Raw genomic sequence first — 17,181 nt, forward strand, 5'->3', positions numbered from 1 at the left:
ATTTTCACTCTGTGCATTGGAAAAGATTACTCCAAATTTTATGCAGCAAGTTTTTTAAAAGCTTTAACTTTACAACCTGTGTGTCTATACACTTATTTGCTACTATACTTACCATGCAAAAAGACTTATCTTCTGGAGTTAGTTTGAATGTTTTATGGGGATTTTGTTTTTCTAACAGGTACCTCCTCAGATTGGAGCTGCTCCTTTGATGGCACCCCAGTCAATGATGTATACACAGCCTGGTCTAAGGCCAACAAATCCTTTTGCACCTGTTTCTGAAACTCAGGTGGACTGTTTTCTTTCATCTTGAGATGGCATTGAAAAGTTTTGACAAAAGCAAGCAAATGTTTCATGAAGTGCTACTAATGTATTTCTGCATTTGAAAGGGAGAGGTTGCTCCATCAAGGGCAACAGCTTTTGCTGGTGAGAAAGTAAATTCAGATGGTGACACAGTGCAAATGTAGGAAGCAAGGAAGAAAGTAAAAATTGGAGAAAATCAGAGATTCAGTGGCTAACTTACTGCTATGTCAGTATTAATAAAATTGGAGGGGTGAAAATACGTAGAATTTAGGCTAGCTGTGACAGTAGCTGGGTGCTTGGTTTAGTCTTGCTGACTGGAGCAGTGGTGAAAACTTTGTGAATACTCAGGTGGTAGGGAGGGAGAAAAAGGTATGGGCAAGAAATCACCCAAGTTGCAGAAACTGTGTACTCCTGTCCTCCAAATATGTTGGTCTTAATGTTCCTTGGGGATTTTAAAGTGCCCGACTATAGCTTGCAAGGAACAAGGCAGTAGAATAGATTGATGATTCTAAAACACTGAGAAACCATGTGTTATGTGAGTGCATTAATATGTAATCTCTACTTCACAGATACAATTTATGTAGAGCCGCCAAAGCAGCAAGATGTGAGATCAACCAAATACTGGTAAAAAAAGAAAAGACTGAATTTCAGTTTTTCCATGATGTATTCCTGAACAGGGCAACTGTTTCTTCCCTGTATAATAAGATATTATTTTGAATTGCGATGCTTTAGAGATTCTTGTTTATAACAGTCACTGCAGTATGAAGTCATGTTTGTTCACTTTTTTTTTAATGGCTCAGCAGAAATCTGCATTGAGGTTTACTCAGAGGGTGCAAGTTAGATTATCATCTGCAAAGCTGAGAAGAGGGGGCTACATGATTGCTCTACAACCTTCTTCATCAGTGGATTACCTTAGGGAGTTAACTGAGGATGTCAAAGCTATTTATTTTCTCCATAAATTCTGTGGCTGTTGTAACCAAGACACAATATAAATGAAGTTGAGCAATAAAAATCATGTGCTCTAATAAATACCCTGATAGAGCAATGCTTGTATTATCATAAGGCAAATATTGTGTGGAATCAGACAGCTTTTTTGGATTAGAATAGCTTATAGTAATTTGCAAACTTTATAATGTGAGTTTGAAATGCTGTGAATCAACAAGATATATACATATTGCATATATATATAAATAATAAATTGCTCCATTGGTATGTCAGTGTCACGTGGCTAGTTGAAACAGCCAGGCTCTGATGTGGACTGAAAGTCTGTGATGGAGTAGGAAAAACAAGTGTGTGACAGAACAGCAATGTGCAGCCTCTGGCAGGTGAGGGGCCTGCCCTTCCATCAAGCCTCATCTCTGCAGAAAACATTGTTCATAGCTCTGGGAGCCAGGGAATGTAGGTATCCCCAGTCACCAAACGGGAGCCATCTGAAAATCTTGTTGCTGACTGCAAAAGAGGCAAGAGATCCAATTTTTTTTTAAAAAAGTTCATTAGGTCATGAGAAGCAAACCTTGCAATAGTGCTGACACTTGTGAACTGGCAATTACTTTGGAATTTTCCAGCTGTAGAGAATAGCTTGTGCTGCTTTTCTGAGGTAAGAACCTAGTTGTAAACCATGTAAAAGTAATTATTTTTAAATGTGTAAATATGCGCCAACTTTTAGGTAGTCTTTAGTGCTGCAGTAATCTTTTTCTTCTGTAGTAATTTCAAGGTAAAAATTCTATGTTAAGAAATCCAGACTTTTTTTAGTGAAAAATCTTTTAAATCAAGTAATTTATGAAGTATACTATTCATGATGGGTCAGATGTGCAAGGTCTTCTGGCACATCTTTTGTATTTAGCAATCTTTCTTCAAAACTGCAATTGGCTATGAAAAGGCCTTACCTTGTATTTTTCAAAGTCTGATAAGAAGTGATAGCATTAAAAAAAAGTAAACAAATTTGGGAGCAACCTTTCTTCCAGAAGTTTTGTTGCAAAATACAATGAAAAGCTCTCCTGTAAAATTACTTCTGCTAATTATTAATACTAAAGCTGGGTTTTCAAAAAACTAAGTTTTCTATTGTTACCATAAATAGACCTCCAGAGTAGTGTGTCTTGTATCTGTTGGGGAGTCTGTAATTGCAGAAATATCTGACTCTCTCTGTAAATGCAAATAGGCCTGAGAATCTTGTCAAGCTGTCCTGCAGAGAATTTGTAAAGTGCAGCACTTTCCTTATAGTGGGAACAAGCTTTCTCTTTTTCTAAATGCTTTATTCTGTCCAAAGAGTGCAAAAGTAGTATTTCTTAACTCTATAGAAATATTTTTGCCAAGTGAAACAACTCAAAAGAAACAAATTAAAAAAACATTCCCTAACCATTGGAATCTGTAACCACAAACTTCCTGGGAAATGTATCCTTGCAGAAATTTAAATCTCAGAGCTTCTCAATGTGTACTGATTTGAAAAATAATTTGGACTGGTATATAGCAATTTAATGTTCAAGTTTGAATTATAAAGGGCTGCAAGCTTTAATCCACCTTTATTGGGTTGAACAATTGTACAGTTTTAAGCCAATGAGTTCTTCAGTGCCTATGGTTACCCTCCACACGTTGAGGGAATAGATGCCATTTAGAATGGGGCATTGTGTTGAAGGGACTGTTTATTTAAGAAATACTGGATTCCATTGATTTATTCAGCGTTGAAAAGTCTTGAGTTCAAATTAGTAATAAATGTCAGGGCATTAACGACAGCACTGAGGGCGCTACAAGCAGGCAGTTCCTAGCACTGTAAGCTGTTAGGTCTCTTTCTCATACTGAGTTGTAGAAGTAATAATTATTTAAATAAAATATGCAAATAAATGCCTGGCAAACAGTATATATTGGTTAACTTTATTGCAGAGCATTCTGAATATCTGGAATGTACATCACTCAGAAATTGATTTAGTACTAGGTATAGTTGCACTACTTCTGATTTGCTCTGGATTTTGTAATGGTTCTTGGGTAGGTTTTCTTGTAGCAAAGCTGTCTGATACAGATTTATTCAGTGTTAAAGGAGTAACAGCCACAAAGTATATCTTAAAAACTTTATAAGCTACCTTCTTTTTGGTGTCGTTCAGAATGTTTGATACATTAAGACATGGCTTTCAAGATTTATCTTTATGAAGAAAAGATTGCTTTACCCACTTCTCTCTGCACAAAAGCACACAGGACTGCTTTTTGCCAACCTCTGCCTTGTGCACATACTGGAACGCATAAAATTGCAGAGCACAGTGTTTTAAATAACACAGTTCATACATCAGAAGTAAAAAACCAAGGACTTAGGATGCTGTCAAGGCTTTCATGACTCAGAACTTGTTCTCCAAGAAAACACTTTGAAGACAAAGGTTGTTCTTGAGGGTAACTAATAGTCCTCAAGTGTTGCGAGGAATAGTGAAACACTGAAGAGAGATGTATATAAATGTGACTTTCCCTTTTGTTTCCTTCCAACTGGTGTGATCAGAATCCTGTTCTGAATACTTCAGAGAGCAGATGACTAAGATGTCACTCTGTGTTTGTCTGAACAAGGAGGAAGACTTACAGTGTACTGTGTGCTGTGCATTGTTGTACTTTAGTGGGTCATTGAAGCCTAACTGTTGGGACTTCATGCTGCTGCAGGAAGGCTCTCTGTCCTGGGATATACCATAAGGTAACTTCTGGGGGAATTTGGAAAGGTTGATTGTGTTAGGTCTGATGGACTGGAAAGTGTACCTCTTTTTAAATAACTGGGGTTTTCTATTGTTCTCTAGATATAGTTTGAATTTGCCTCCAAGAAGTTATTGAATTGATTTTTTTTTTTAATTTTGGAAACGTGTACTAGAGAAATCTCAGTTCTGTGCACATAGTGATGGAATACTTATAGGTAAAATAACCAATGGACTTTTGTTTAAAAAAAAGAAAAAAACAACCCACACTCAAAAAATCCAATAGCAAAAAACCTGACTACAAGATTGAATACAGGGTGTATCTCCATTTGGGTTTTTTGATGTGTGGCAGGGAGGGTGGGGTTACAATTAGAATAGAATGCACTGTGGATCGGTGCTGAATTTGTACATAAAAAGGAGAACTTTGTTTTGGGTAGTTTGTATTGTAAGGACAACATCTAAAGGCACTGTGTATCAGTCATTTATTTCCATTTAAAAGATTATATTTTTGAGCAATGGAAACTACATGTTATCATTTATACATTACTGATAGGTAGGAATATAGAAAACCTGTTGCTATTACTCTGCAGATGTATTTGACTTACTGATATATACATGGCTGCACCACTACGCAGATTCTCATGATCATTTATTTAAAGAGATTGTAGTAACTGGTACAGTTACAGCAGGAATTGTAACATCGAGTCTTTCAGTATATCTCAGATGTGTGTCCTTGTGATTAAGTTTAATCCTTTACCAAATATTTGGCTGGAATATCATGTTGGAGCAATTATGAAATAGGTGCTGGAACAGATTTCCTTCATCCCAACCCACACTTTACGTTATTTATTTAATAGGTCTTGTTTTGTATGGTATGTTTCTCCCCATAACAGGTTTGTGCCTTTTATTGGATATTTATTTAAAAGGAGCTACTATAATTTAGGTTGTTCAGGCTTTTTTTCAGATGTATTCTTGTACAGCTGTTCCTTTACATGGATTCCTTCATTTTATAAGAATACAGAATCTGTGGAAAATATACTAGCCACAAACTGGAAAAAAATGAGGGTTTATGTTCTATGAATTAATAATTTTTTTAAAAGAAGCCTAAGCACAAGACTGGCTGTGTTGATATTTTAATTGTGGAACTTCACAATTTGTTAATACACAAACTGTTTGTTTTATAAAAACTGCTCATATCCAATTATTTGATGAAACAAGTTTTGGAAAAAAATAAACTTTGGCACATGCAAGGTGTGTGTGTGTTCATTCTTCAGTGCACCAATAGCCACAGCTGTGGCAGGGTGCTGCAGCAGGTTGTGCTCTCCCGCCTTGCCACTAAGGTGCTATTGTGCCCTATTCAGATGAGCGGTGTAGTCTGACTTCATCAGTTGACAAGTTTTTCTTTGATCCAGCTTTCCCTGGGGAAGCAGTGACTTTTTTGCCGTGCAGGGTGCTTGGAGTTGGTTGGAGGGGAAAACAGAAAGGTGCTGGTACCACTCGGGTGATGTCGGGTTCTCTCCTCAGCGGTCTAAACAGGCCTTAACCAACGCAAATATTTGGCTTTCTCAGCATTTTGTGCTTGCAGAGTGACTGTAGCTTAGGAAGTGTAAGGGCTGTGTTCATAGCTCTGCCTCTTGCCGCGTACAAAGGGTTTGCAAACGTGTTTCTTGCCGGGAGCGGCTCCCGGGGCTGCTCTGGGGCAGGGCTGTGGCTCCGGTTTCGCTCGTCAGCTCCATCCCAGCCCTGCCAGCAGGGTCGGGTCTGGCCTGCTGCTCTGCCTGCTTTCTAAACTGGAAACCCTGACGACCACAAATGTCAACACCTGCTTTTTTGCTTGTTTCGTTTAGCTGAGGAGCTCGGTGTCCGGCCGGCAGCTGGGGCGGCCGGCGGGGCCGGTGCAGCGGAGGCTGGGCAGGGCGGTGCCTAGAGGCGGGCCGGGCGTCGCTCCTGCTCCTGCTCCTGCTCCTGCTCCTGCTCCTGCTCCTGCTCCTGCTCCTGCTCCTGCTCCTGCTCCTGCTCCTGCTCCTGCTCCTGCTCCTGCTCCTGCTCCTGCTCCTGCTCCTGCTCCTGCTCCTGCTCCTGCTCCTGCTCCTGCCGCCTTTGGCCGCCTCCGCTCCCGCGGCCCCGGCCCCGCCCGCGGCCCCGGCCCCGCCCCTGGCCCCGCCCGCCCCGCGAGCGGCGCGCGGCGCTGACGCAGCACGCAGGGCCCGCGCCAGCCGCGCGCACCGTCGGTTCCCCAAGATGGCGGCGGCCAGCGGCAGCGAGGCGGGGCGCGGCGGGGGCGCGGCGGGCGAGAAGCGCGGCCCCCTCGGCATCCCCGAGGCGGTCTTCGTGGTGAGCGGCGGCTCCGCGCCCGGCGGGGGGGCCTGGGGGGAAGCGGGGCGCTGCGCTCCGGCAGCCCGGCCCGTCCCCCGCGAGGCGGCACCTGCGGCGGGGCCGCGGCCTGGCGGGCGGGCGGTGCCTGCGGGCGGCGGGGCTGCCGGGCCCGGCCCGCCCCGGCGGCTGCGGCTGAGCGGGAGCTGCCGGCCCCGCCAAGGCGGGGGAGCCGCGGCGCCCTCCCCGCCTGGTCGCCAAGGGTCGTGGTGCGGGCCCCGCCCCGCGCCGGCCCCGCAGCGCTGCGACCTGCCCCGGGCGGGGGGGACTGAGTCCTGAGGGTTTCCCGGGGCTGATTTCGGTTCTGCCGGGCCGTTATCGAGTATTAATACGCTTTGCAGCAAACTGAAACCCCTGGTTTTGAGCGTTATTGTGTTTCTTCACTGGCCAACTCACAGGCCTGTGAGGAGCGCGTCAGGGATGAACCCTCCTGTCCTGCATCTCGGGCCGCGGCTCCTTGTGCCGGTGTGTCCTGCCCGGAGCACAGCTGCCCCCTCAGACACTGCCGTACTGCCCTCCAGCAGCTCTCCCTGCATCTCCTGGCATAAGAGAGTTCCTGAGTGCTGAGCAGAATCATTCTTCAGAAGGGATTGTGGTGTCCAGCTGGGTTTCCTGACATCGCCAAAGAAAAAAACCTGTCTTTTGGAAAACGGGCTGAACTTGTTTGTCTGACTTTAGAAAGTGATGTACTAAGCATTTAGTAATGGTTGAGTGGTTGAAAAGAAGAATTCATCAACTTATACAGTGATGTAATGTCAGAATTATCGGTTGCTCACTGTTTGCTGTAAGCTTGCTCTTGGTGGGCTGTCTTGACAGCTGCTTTATTTTGTTTGATCAATAAGTATCGATCAGACTGGCTGTGCCTGCCTGCCTTGGTGTCATCTGGAGACATCAGATGTCTGCCCTGAATGCTTTGTTTGTGGTGCTGCTTTATTACTGAGATTTTCTTGGACTTTGAAAGTCCCTATTTCTCAGATCTGTCTTGGATCTCTTTACCAGAGGTGTTTGGACTGGTTGGGCATGATGGCTCTTATAGAAATAAGTTTACTTAACTTGCATTTTGGTGTTCCTAAGTTTCATGCTTGTCTACCTGTGTCCTGCTAGGGCACAGGTCCTGAGCCAGCAGGTGCAGTACACTGCCTTTCAGAGCATCCAGATCCTGCTCTTTCTTTAAGGTTCTTTAACTGGTGGTGGTGTCTGGCAAATCCTACTGGGATGTAAAACCACTGCTTCCTGCAGCCAACTGCCTCCCACCCCCTCATGGGAGAATAACGTGGACACAAGTGAAGGGAAGGGGCCATGGCTTCAGCTGCCTACGAGACTCGGTCATTGTGACAGAGAACTCATGGTTTGGGCTGGCTCTGCAGTGGAGGTGGCCACCCTAGCAGGGAGCAGGAGATAACCAGCTGCAGCAAAGCTCTGAGGGTGTCTGTCACACCTCTCATCTGAATTCTGCTAGCTACTCATGTTTGGTTCCATGTTGTTACTTTTTGATACTTGTGTCTGAAGTGTCTCCTGTGCTCTACCCTGGGACCTGGGAGAGTGCTGGGGGCTGTGGCTTTAGTTCTGTGCTTCGCTTCAGTTCTTCAGAAGCTTTTGTTTGGCTCTAAAAACCATTCTCAGTTTTGAAAACTAATTCTCCGTTTTGAAAGGTGCCCTGATCAAACAGAGGTGTCTCTGCAGACAAGATCCTCAGTGATGAGTACTTGGATGCAGATGTTAAGATAGACTTTATTTTATTCAAAATAAACATGCCAGAAGTTTCTATTCTACTCCACAAAGTGAAAATACCAGTATCTTGAGGGTGTTTTAGTACAGGTTGTTGTTTTTTTCCCAGAAAATAAGTTTCCATTTCAGAAACATTGCATACCACCATGATGACAAAAACTTGCTGATCACTTGCTTGACCTCCCCCCACCACATGCTGCATGGGCACTTTACTGTGAATCTTGTCTTCAGAGATGTTTTCTTTAGATGTCTTCACTCAGTAGAGGCTCTCCAAACAGTTTATGGTGGGTACCTTTTCTTAGGCACTGATCTGTGGACTTGTGTGTCCCTCCATATTTTCAGTGACATTCAGCACTAACTCAGGGTTTCTCAGGAGTTTCAGAACCACTCCAAATAGAACTTTCAACTCCGTTTTCTTTTGAACTGCTGTCCAGATGTTTCCAAATAAGATGCCCTTCTTATTCTGCTTTCCTTAGCGCATATGTGAGGGGAAGGACGGGGGATGCAAATCTGAAAATGTGTCTCTTTTGTCATCTTCTCTGTATCTGCCTGTAGGTGGTGATAACTCTCTGCAGAAGCACAGTGCCTGCAGCTCTTTATTTGGGTCATCAGCCAAAAGATTAACATGGGCATGTGCCATCCTGCTCTGTTTCTGGGCTTTTACAGCATTAGTGTGGCTTGCCTTGACGTTTGCAAAGACTGTGTTATCTTTAGGTATACAACAGTGGTGTTTTGCCAGTGGATTTTCCTCCTTAAAAGATAGGGATGAGTTTTGGTAGGTCCTTGGAGAACCTGTAAGGTAATTCTGCAGTTGAGATGCTGTGTGATGCATCAGGAAGCAGGTGTGTCCTGAGTGCATTGACACCCAGCTCTGCTGCAAAGCTCTTCTGTTCAGGCTCAAGGAAGTGTCCATGCCTCAGCCTTGCAGTTGGGTTGGATGGGCCAAAAACCCAACCAGCAGGACTTGGAAGTTGCAGTTGGAAAACCCAGGTGGTAAATCTGAGTTTGCCCTGGGCTGGGGCATTATGTAGTGGAAGATCACCAGTAGAGAGGGCCTGGACTCGACTCATTTCTCAGCATCTTTGTTTCAGGAGGACTTGGGTTCTGTCTCATCTCCCTGTACTGAGGCAGAGGTGGGCTGCTGGGCAGTATGTGGGGTCAGCTGCCGCCCACCTGCTTTTTCTTTCCCCTTTGAGTGAGTTACACAACCAGAACAGCTTCCACAAGAGTTAGTTTAATTTGAGAACATACTCAGGCCTCACATGTACAACACTTGCCTGAATATAATCCTTGGGTTTTTTGGTTACAGCTTCTCTACAAGCTTCATCAGGAGGCAGGAATGCTTCTTTTTCTGCTGTTGGTGAGGTAGCTTAATGTGTTCCTTGGGCAGCTGATCTGAAATGGGGTCTCTTGAATGCTGTTGTACCACCTAGATCATTCCACCTGCTGTAGTCTGTTGTGGAGTTTGTATTTCTCCTGCAGATTTCCCAAATGATAAGGAGGGTGGTTGACTTCTTACCAGGTTCAGTAATTTCACAGTAAGTTTCTTTAGCCAAGAGAGCTTAGGAGACATGAGGGGAAGCAGCTGTATGTCTGATCTTACTTTAGTAATGTGTTATAGTCTTTTTCGGATGTGGAACTACTGGAATGGAAACACCTAGTAAAAAGGAGAAGCCTGAAGAGGCCTCTTGTAGGCTTCCTCAGATCTTCCAGAGCTGTATAAACAGGGACAGAACTACCTCGGTGGACAAGTATGGTCATCTTGAATTATACATCAGTAAATGTTGCAAAGGTCAGAAACACGTGGTTGTTCTCAGGCCTGATGTACCTTTCATGAGGTGAGAAGGTCGCCTGCGGGCAGATGAACCACTTCCTGAAGGAGGCACTCAGTTGGCAGCATCCTCGCCTGCTCAGGCCTGTCTTCTCTGGCTTCTTTTCCAGTTGACAGTAGGACTGGCTGGAATTGTTCTCTTGAGGTTTCCCTGGCTTCTTGCTGCTGACTATGGGAACAGCTTTTGAAGATAAGCTTGTCACTGCCATAAAGCCTGCCTGAGTGACACCGCAGTTTTCCCCCATTTCCTCTAGCTCTGACACAACATGGTTGATCAGGCCATGATTCTTTTCCTTCACGAGTCTTACCCTGAATAGCTCCTGATCTGATTAGCCACAGTGACCCCTGCTTTACAGATAGGAAACCAAAGTTCAGCTGTGCTCTGGGGATGTCCATCCCTATCAGGTGTCACTTGACACTGGCCAGGACCAGAAGCATCTCTAACGAGATACTTGCAAATATGGGTATAAAATAATCCTTGCAGCTGTTCTGTAGTTCCCTACCAAAAAGGGCGGGAGGGGGAAGTGAAAAGGTGACTGAGAAAGGAAACAAAACTGTTTTGTACTTCACCCGATTAAAAAATAAGTTTGGTCACATACAAAAATCCCTCCAGACTCAGCTGTAGTACAATGATAGCATGACTGTATCTAGGATTTCTGTACAACTCTTCTAACACTGAGGGTTTCTTTCTCCCCTTAAAGGAAGATGTAGATTCTTTTATGAAACAGCCTGGAAATGAGACAGCAGATGTAGTTCTTAAGAAGTTGGATGAGCAGTATCAGAAGTATAAATTTTTGGAACTTAATCTTGCTCAAAAGAAAAGGAGGTAAGTCTTAACTTTTGCAGAACTGGGAAATGTTTAGCACAGTTATATATATATATAAAAAAGTATTTTTTAAAATAAGTATTTCAAAAGTAGTATTTACAGTACTTTCAGGAAAGCCAAGCTTTTTATTTTTTTTTCCTCTTTTTCAGAATCACATGCAAAAGAATTTCTAGTATTGCTGAAATGGTCTTTAGCCTTTAAGGCCAAAAAGTACTGCTACAGTCTCTTAATTTTGTCAGCCTAATGTAAATAAGAAAATGTTTTGGTCAAGTGACTACTGTATCAGCCTGTAACTTATGGCTTAGTCATCTCATCTCCCTTCAGTAGCTTCAGTCTTCATCTGAAGCCAGGCAAGAAGTGCATTTTCAAAAGCTAAAATCAAAGCTTCAAGTAATAATTTATTTAGATTAATCTTCTTTGATGGACAAATATCCCTTCTGTCTGGCACCCAAAGGCCTGTGTGAGCATGAAGGGCAGTGGGGATCCTGGTGGCTCAGAGCTGTGGAGCAGGCAGAGGGGAACACCTCCAACTCTGGAGAGAGCTTTTGTTTTAACAGGGCCCCCAGTCTTGGAGTTCTAAACTATTAGAATAGTTTGTGCACCTCAGAAGAAACACACTTGCTTTGTTTTGCCTATGGTGTTTTTTATCTGTATTTCTGCTGAGGTTTCCCTCCAAAGAGATCAGAAATATGCCAAAATATGCCAGTGGAGCAAATAGGTATCTGTTACTGTTCATGTGTGTCTGTTCAGTTAGAAAGCTGTGTGTGTTGCTCTGCTTCAGGAAACCCCTGAGCCTCCCTATGGTGAGAGGCAGGTGAAGCTGGAGCTGAAATGTCTTTATGTGCTGTATCTTGCAAATCTGCATTCGTAAGTCTGGAAAGATGTTACGAGTTACAGGCTTTAAAATGGAGGTTGGATTGTGTAATAAAACTGATCACTTGTTTAGGAAACTTTGTGTCTCTGTAAAATAATAAATTATGACTGTTGTTGATTCACAGGCTAAAAAGTCAGATTCCTGAAATTAAACAGACATTAGAAATTTTAAAACACATGCAGAAGAAAAAGGTAAACTATTTTGAATATCTAATGAGTATGAGAAAAGCTAACTACCTTTCCACCCTAACAGAACACATTGCAAGAAATGTTTTGGAGAGCACACTTAATATGCCTTTATAAATAACAGAATTGTTTTTAAAGGTATGTAGTACTTTTTGAAAGCTAGTTAAAAAATATATGTTTATAATGCAAGCTTCACTTTTAATAGTGTATAGATTGCAGCTAAGCTTTGACTTCATCCCTCTTCTTTATAGGGATTTCTATGTAATTTTTAAATATATCTTTTAAAAATTCTTTATATTTGAAGCTCTACCTTGAATGTTGAAGTAAGATTTTGTGGAGTTGAAGTTTATGCTGTATCAATAGCAAAAAGCAGAAAAGTGTGCTCTTTCCTGTAAGTTTTATGTCTTTGACCTAAGTTTCCGGTAAAAATAGCAATTTTAAGTTTTATTATTTGTCTTAAGGATTCCACAAATCCAATGGAAACCAGATTTTTATTGGCAGATAATCTCTACTGCAAAGCTTCAGTTCCTCCTACAGATAAAGTTTGTTTGTGGTTGGGGGTAAGTAAAATGGAACTTTCTCTGAAACTGTTTAAGTAAGTTATAAAAGGCTTATGAAGGACAGTGTTGGTTGCTGCCTCATCTGTAGTGCTGGTGGCTGTGGGCATAATTCTGTTCCCTTGTGCATGGTGGAGCTGTGTCCTGTCAGCAAGGACAGTTCCAATGTGTTAGTGGAGGTTTCATGTTTGATTCTGTTTGGCACCTGAACAGGAAGAGTTCAGAGAATTGTAATTTTGCTGGATTGTTCCTTCCAAAAAGCATATTCATGAATGTTTTCCTGATCACTTCTTTACTTTGTGGTTCAGGTTACATCCAGCATTGCCTGGGATGGGCATGCGCCCAGTAAAATAGCTTAGTTTGGCAGCTAGCTTCCCATCTTCTGTCATTGGTATTGAGCATCTTGCTTTCCCTTTTCATGCATGATTTTAGGGAAAGATGGGATTTCTGTTACTCACAGGTACCTGCCAGCATTTAGAGTAGGATTTGTACTAAAGACTGGTGGGATCAGAGCTCAGGACAGAGATTTCTAAGTACTTAAGTGATACCAGGTTGGGATATTTTGTATTCAGGGCCTTCCTTATATGTGGACATAACCTACTTTAGTTTAGACTTCTGTATCTCAAATGTTCCCTGTGTTGGCTGCTAAATAAAACCCCTTGGTTAGGACAGAAACATTGGTGTCACATGCAGCATCCAGACTGATTTGGCAGTTACTCCCAATCTCCCACTTTTTTTTCTATCCTAAAGATTATTTGTCTGATACCTGTTGCTTTTAGGAGACTGTCTTCAGAATTCACAAACGTTGACTTACATGGAGCATCCCAGGTTTATTTTGTAACAGAATGTCAGAGAAAGTTCATCCTGTTGATAGTTCATACAGAAAAGCTATCATGAAATGCCAAAGCAGTCTACTAAATTCAGGTGTTCTTGGCCTTCTGTCTTTATCCTCCTTGTTGCTTACAGTCTGCAGGTTGGGCTACAGGTATTACTCTTATTGGGGAAATTATGTCTGCCAGTTATTTTAAAGGAAAAATGGCTTATTGCCCTCTTGCAGCTCTGTGTGGCACTCCCTGGGATCAGGTCTAATTAGCAGCATCTGCCTCTGCTCAGTGCAGAGTTCTTGAGTGGGACAAAACGTCACTGCTCCATCTTCCCTTGACACTGCTCCTTTATCTCTTCATGCAGCAGCTTCTTACTGAAATAAAGATTTGTAGATTGAAAACCACCACAGGACAGTATAGGGCTTTTATACATGTGTCTTTAAATACCTGTAATACTTCTTGTTCATTAGGCTGTTTGCCAGTGTTCCACATAGGGAGATCCTAAGCTTAATCTTCAGTGTAACAGAAGTTGTTTCCAGCATTGTGTGACACTTGGAAGGTGCTGCTTAGAAACGTCAAGTCTCTCACTTTTCAGATAAGGTGAAGATGAGATACTGACACCTGAAACGCTGAGCACAGGGAGAGAAATCCCTTGTTGCTTAGCAATACTAAGAGAACTTTTTAAAAGTTATAAGAGGGACTTATTTACTCAGTTACTGAAGTGGTGGAGGCCTCAAGTGGATTCTTGCATTGCTCATCCCTGAATCTTATTCCCCTGAATCTTGTTCTCCTGGTCTGTCAGGACAGCCATTTGTTAATGTGATAAGCAAAAGCCTGAAATAAGCCTGTTACGGCTTATTCCTTTCAATGCAGAAGTAACAGCTTTTATTAATCTTTCTTTTTTTAGGCCAATGTGATGCTTGAATACGATATTGATGAAGCTCAGGCTCTGTTAGAGAAGAATTTGTCAACAGCCACAAGAAACCTTGATCTTCTAGAGGAGGAGCTGGACTTCCTTAGAGATCAGTTCACCACTACAGAAGTCAGTATCCTTTCATTTTATTTGCAGGGGAAGATGTGTGTGTGAAAGCTAACAAACAGGTAATTACCAGGTTGTACATGTTTTTATCTTGGACTGGCTGCCCTTAAAATTCTGTAGGACTCAAGGGACTTAACCTTTTCTATCAGTGAATGGGATGTTGTGTTAGATGCAGCAAAGCTTGTGTCTGTGATTGGGTACTAGTGAAGCAGGGAAATGGGGATGGTTGCAAATCTAGCTGGGAAGCGAGTTGGAAGCATGGATTGGTGCTGCAGTGTGATGGTCAGGAGGTCATTTCAAAGCAAAGCCACTCTCCTTTCCTCTCCAGACCACAGGAGTGTTGTTCTTGGGGTTCCTGCTCACCCTACACAGTTCAGCTGCCACTGCTGAGCTCTCCAACCAACGCAGCCCCACTGCAGCCAGCCTGGAGCTAGCCCAGGCACTGCCTGACTCTGGCACTTCTTCATACTGCCATGAAACACCTCCAGGGATGTGTGGTGGTTGGTCTTTTTTATACTTCCTACTTACAGACTATTTTAATGATGAGGGGAGCTGTCAGCAGAAGCATTAGATTTAGTAAAGGAAAGCACAACTACTTGCTTTTTTAAGTTGATACTTAAGATAGTGTAGTGCTGCAGGAAGTTTTGGATGCCTGAAATAGGCAAGTACAGTTATTAACAGCTACTGGTATTCTTGGGTGTTAAGGTGCTGAGTTGCACCAAGTCAGCTCTGTCATTAAATGGTTTCTCTATTGACTGTTTCAAGTAAGTGAAGTGCATGTGGCCAATTCTGTAGCTTGCTTTTCCCCCCTTTTTTTTTCTTTTTTTTTTTTTTTTTTTCTGAATGCATGAGCTACTTCCTTAATTCCACACCCTCAGATATGGCTAGAGTTTATAATTGGGATGTAAAGAGAAGAAACAAGCAAGACCCTTCCAAAAACAAAGCATAGTTTTGCCAATTTTAAATGTGGTTTCAATTTCCAAATATTTTTTATTTAAACACCCCCAAAATTCACTCTTAAGGGACTGAGTTACTTTAAGCATTTCAGTAAATGGTAAAACATAAAAAAACTAATGGTGAGCACCATTTTATTTATTTGTAAATTCAAAATTTGGTTTCATGCATGCTTCATGGAATGAATTATTTGAAAAGGCACCACACGGTCCAGCAAAGGACATAGTATTTTGATCAGGCTAGTCTGTCATATATAAATTTCTACCTGAAAGCTTGTCTGAAAAGTTGAGGGGCACATATGAAATGGAGTCTGACATGACAGCAGGTTCAGGTAGTGCTGGGGTTTACTTTTTCATCTCTGTCCAGCTGATGAAGTTAAAGTCGACTTGGGCTGGGAAGACATGCAGCTGTAATGTTCTAAGGAACAGACAAAATACAGTGAAGTCTTGGATTTTGTTTCAGTCAGTTAATTGGCAGCATCAACCTGCAAGCATTCCTGGATATCCACTATGGATAAATGTGTTTTGAATAATTACGGGTTAGTTAACTGCCTGTTACTCTCAGCACTTTACATGCAACAGTTTGTGACTTGTCTTCAGAGAAGAGTGGTAAAGGGAGTAAACAGCACAAGCTATTTCAAGACTGCAGGTGGTCTCACCCCTTTTTCATACATGTGCACAGACTGCTGCTTTCTGCAAATCCATTGAACAAGGACCCCAAAGTAGCCTGTAAAGAGGAAACCCCCTATTTACGATCCCTTAGACAAGGTGTCACAGCCTCCCACGTGGTGAAACCTGTATTAGACAAGGATGGTTTACCGAAGCATGACTTCTGGTGTTCACAGGTGGAATTTTTTTTTTGGTTCTTTTGAAGCCTTGCAAGATTGTTGCCTTTTACCTCTGCAGTTTCTTTCTAAAATGAAATGCTCAGTGGTGATATCAGTGGCTAATATTCACATTCTGTGACTGAGAATACAGGTTTCGCTGCAAAATAAATGCAAATGTTAACTGTTTGATCTTCATGTAAGAAACAATATACCTGTAAATTTTTTGTACTTTTATTTCATGATATTAAAATAGTAAAACTAAACAGTTGTGGCAAACACCTGTTTTTGTGCATCTTTCTTTGTGGGAGAAAGTCAGAAATCTGATGTGTAATTTTTAAATAATGTTTCCCTCCCTTAACTGGGACGGGGGGGGGAATTCAAGTGAAGCAGCAGAGATGAAAAGCAGAGCTGTGAATACTGGCTTGAGTGTGAGTCAGCACTTCTGAATTCGTGGACACCAGCAATAGATCTAACCACTCTGTTGCTACAAAAGGAAAGAGCTGCAGGGATGGGCACAGAGCAGGTAAGTCCTTACCCTGGCTCCCAGGTAAGTGTCTGGGCTTGGCTCCTCCATTCCTTCCCTGCAGGGCGGTGCCCTTTGTCCCAGTGTCTCTGCTGCAGCAGCAGCAGGTCTAGAGCTGATGTTTTATTTCATAACAGGTCCCTGCACAGGCTGCATGTGGGGCTGCCCAGGCTGCTTCCCTCCCTTCCTAAGAGCAGCAGCAGTGACAGGAAAGGCAGCTGCAAACACGTCCTCATTTCTCTTAAAATTTCCTCTTCAATTTGGATTAACGAGATCCCAGCAGGCTAACCCGCACTCACCCCAGGCTGGTCCTAAGGCAGCAATTGCCTTTGTTGTGAACAATGAAATGACAAGTTAAGCATTTCTACACTAGCAAAATGAGCACTGTGTGCAACTGCCAGTGACCTAATGCTGGGGGGTGGGACAGGACAGCATGAGAGCTGGAATTGCTCTCTAGGCTCAAAAGGTATTGGGCCCGGGCAGGGGAGATGGCTGTGGCCATCTTAACTCTTGGTTTGGGTGTGTTTGGTTTTTTTTTGTTTGTTTGTTTGTTTTTTTTGTCTTAGCTACTAAGTAAATTTAAAAATCTCACAGTCAAGAACACAAGCTTCCCTGACTGGTCCTTGTCCAGTGTTGCTCTGTCCTTGGCTGTGCATTGTTTGTTACTTTGAGTACGAACAGA

At 42.8% G+C, this 17,181-nt stretch overlaps 2 protein-coding genes across 8 annotated transcripts in view; both read left to right on the plus strand.

Moving 5' to 3' along the window:
- Positions 1–5,209, plus strand: part of LOC127389743 (phosphatidylinositol-binding clathrin assembly protein-like) — a 30,362-nt gene extending 25,153 nt beyond the window's left edge. For 6 of the 7 annotated variants that reach the window (XM_051630544.1, XM_051630547.1, XM_051630549.1 and 3 more), the window contains one exon: positions 179–5,209. In XM_051630544.1, the coding sequence (XP_051486504.1) occupies positions 179–310 (132 nt within the window). In that variant the 3' untranslated portion in view covers positions 311–5,209. The remainder of the gene's footprint in view (positions 1–178) is intronic. The other variant, XM_051630545.1, reaches the window with a different exon arrangement.
- A 967-nt stretch (positions 5,210–6,176) lies between these two features.
- VBP1 (VHL binding protein 1) lies at positions 6,177–16,252 on the plus strand. The gene is made up of 6 exons (XM_051629950.1): positions 6,177–6,293; positions 10,593–10,717; positions 11,716–11,782; positions 12,238–12,336; positions 14,065–14,203; positions 15,075–16,252. The coding sequence occupies exons 1-6, from the start codon at positions 6,201–6,203 to the stop codon at positions 15,143–15,145; spliced, it is 594 nt and encodes a 197-aa protein (XP_051485910.1). The 5' UTR covers positions 6,177–6,200; the 3' UTR covers positions 15,146–16,252.
- Positions 16,253–17,181: the final 929 nt, after the last annotated feature.

This window comes from Apus apus, chromosome 12 (assembly GCF_020740795.1).
Source record: "Apus apus isolate bApuApu2 chromosome 12, bApuApu2.pri.cur, whole genome shotgun sequence".
Classification (NCBI taxonomy): Eukaryota; Metazoa; Chordata; class Aves; order Apodiformes; family Apodidae; genus Apus; species Apus apus.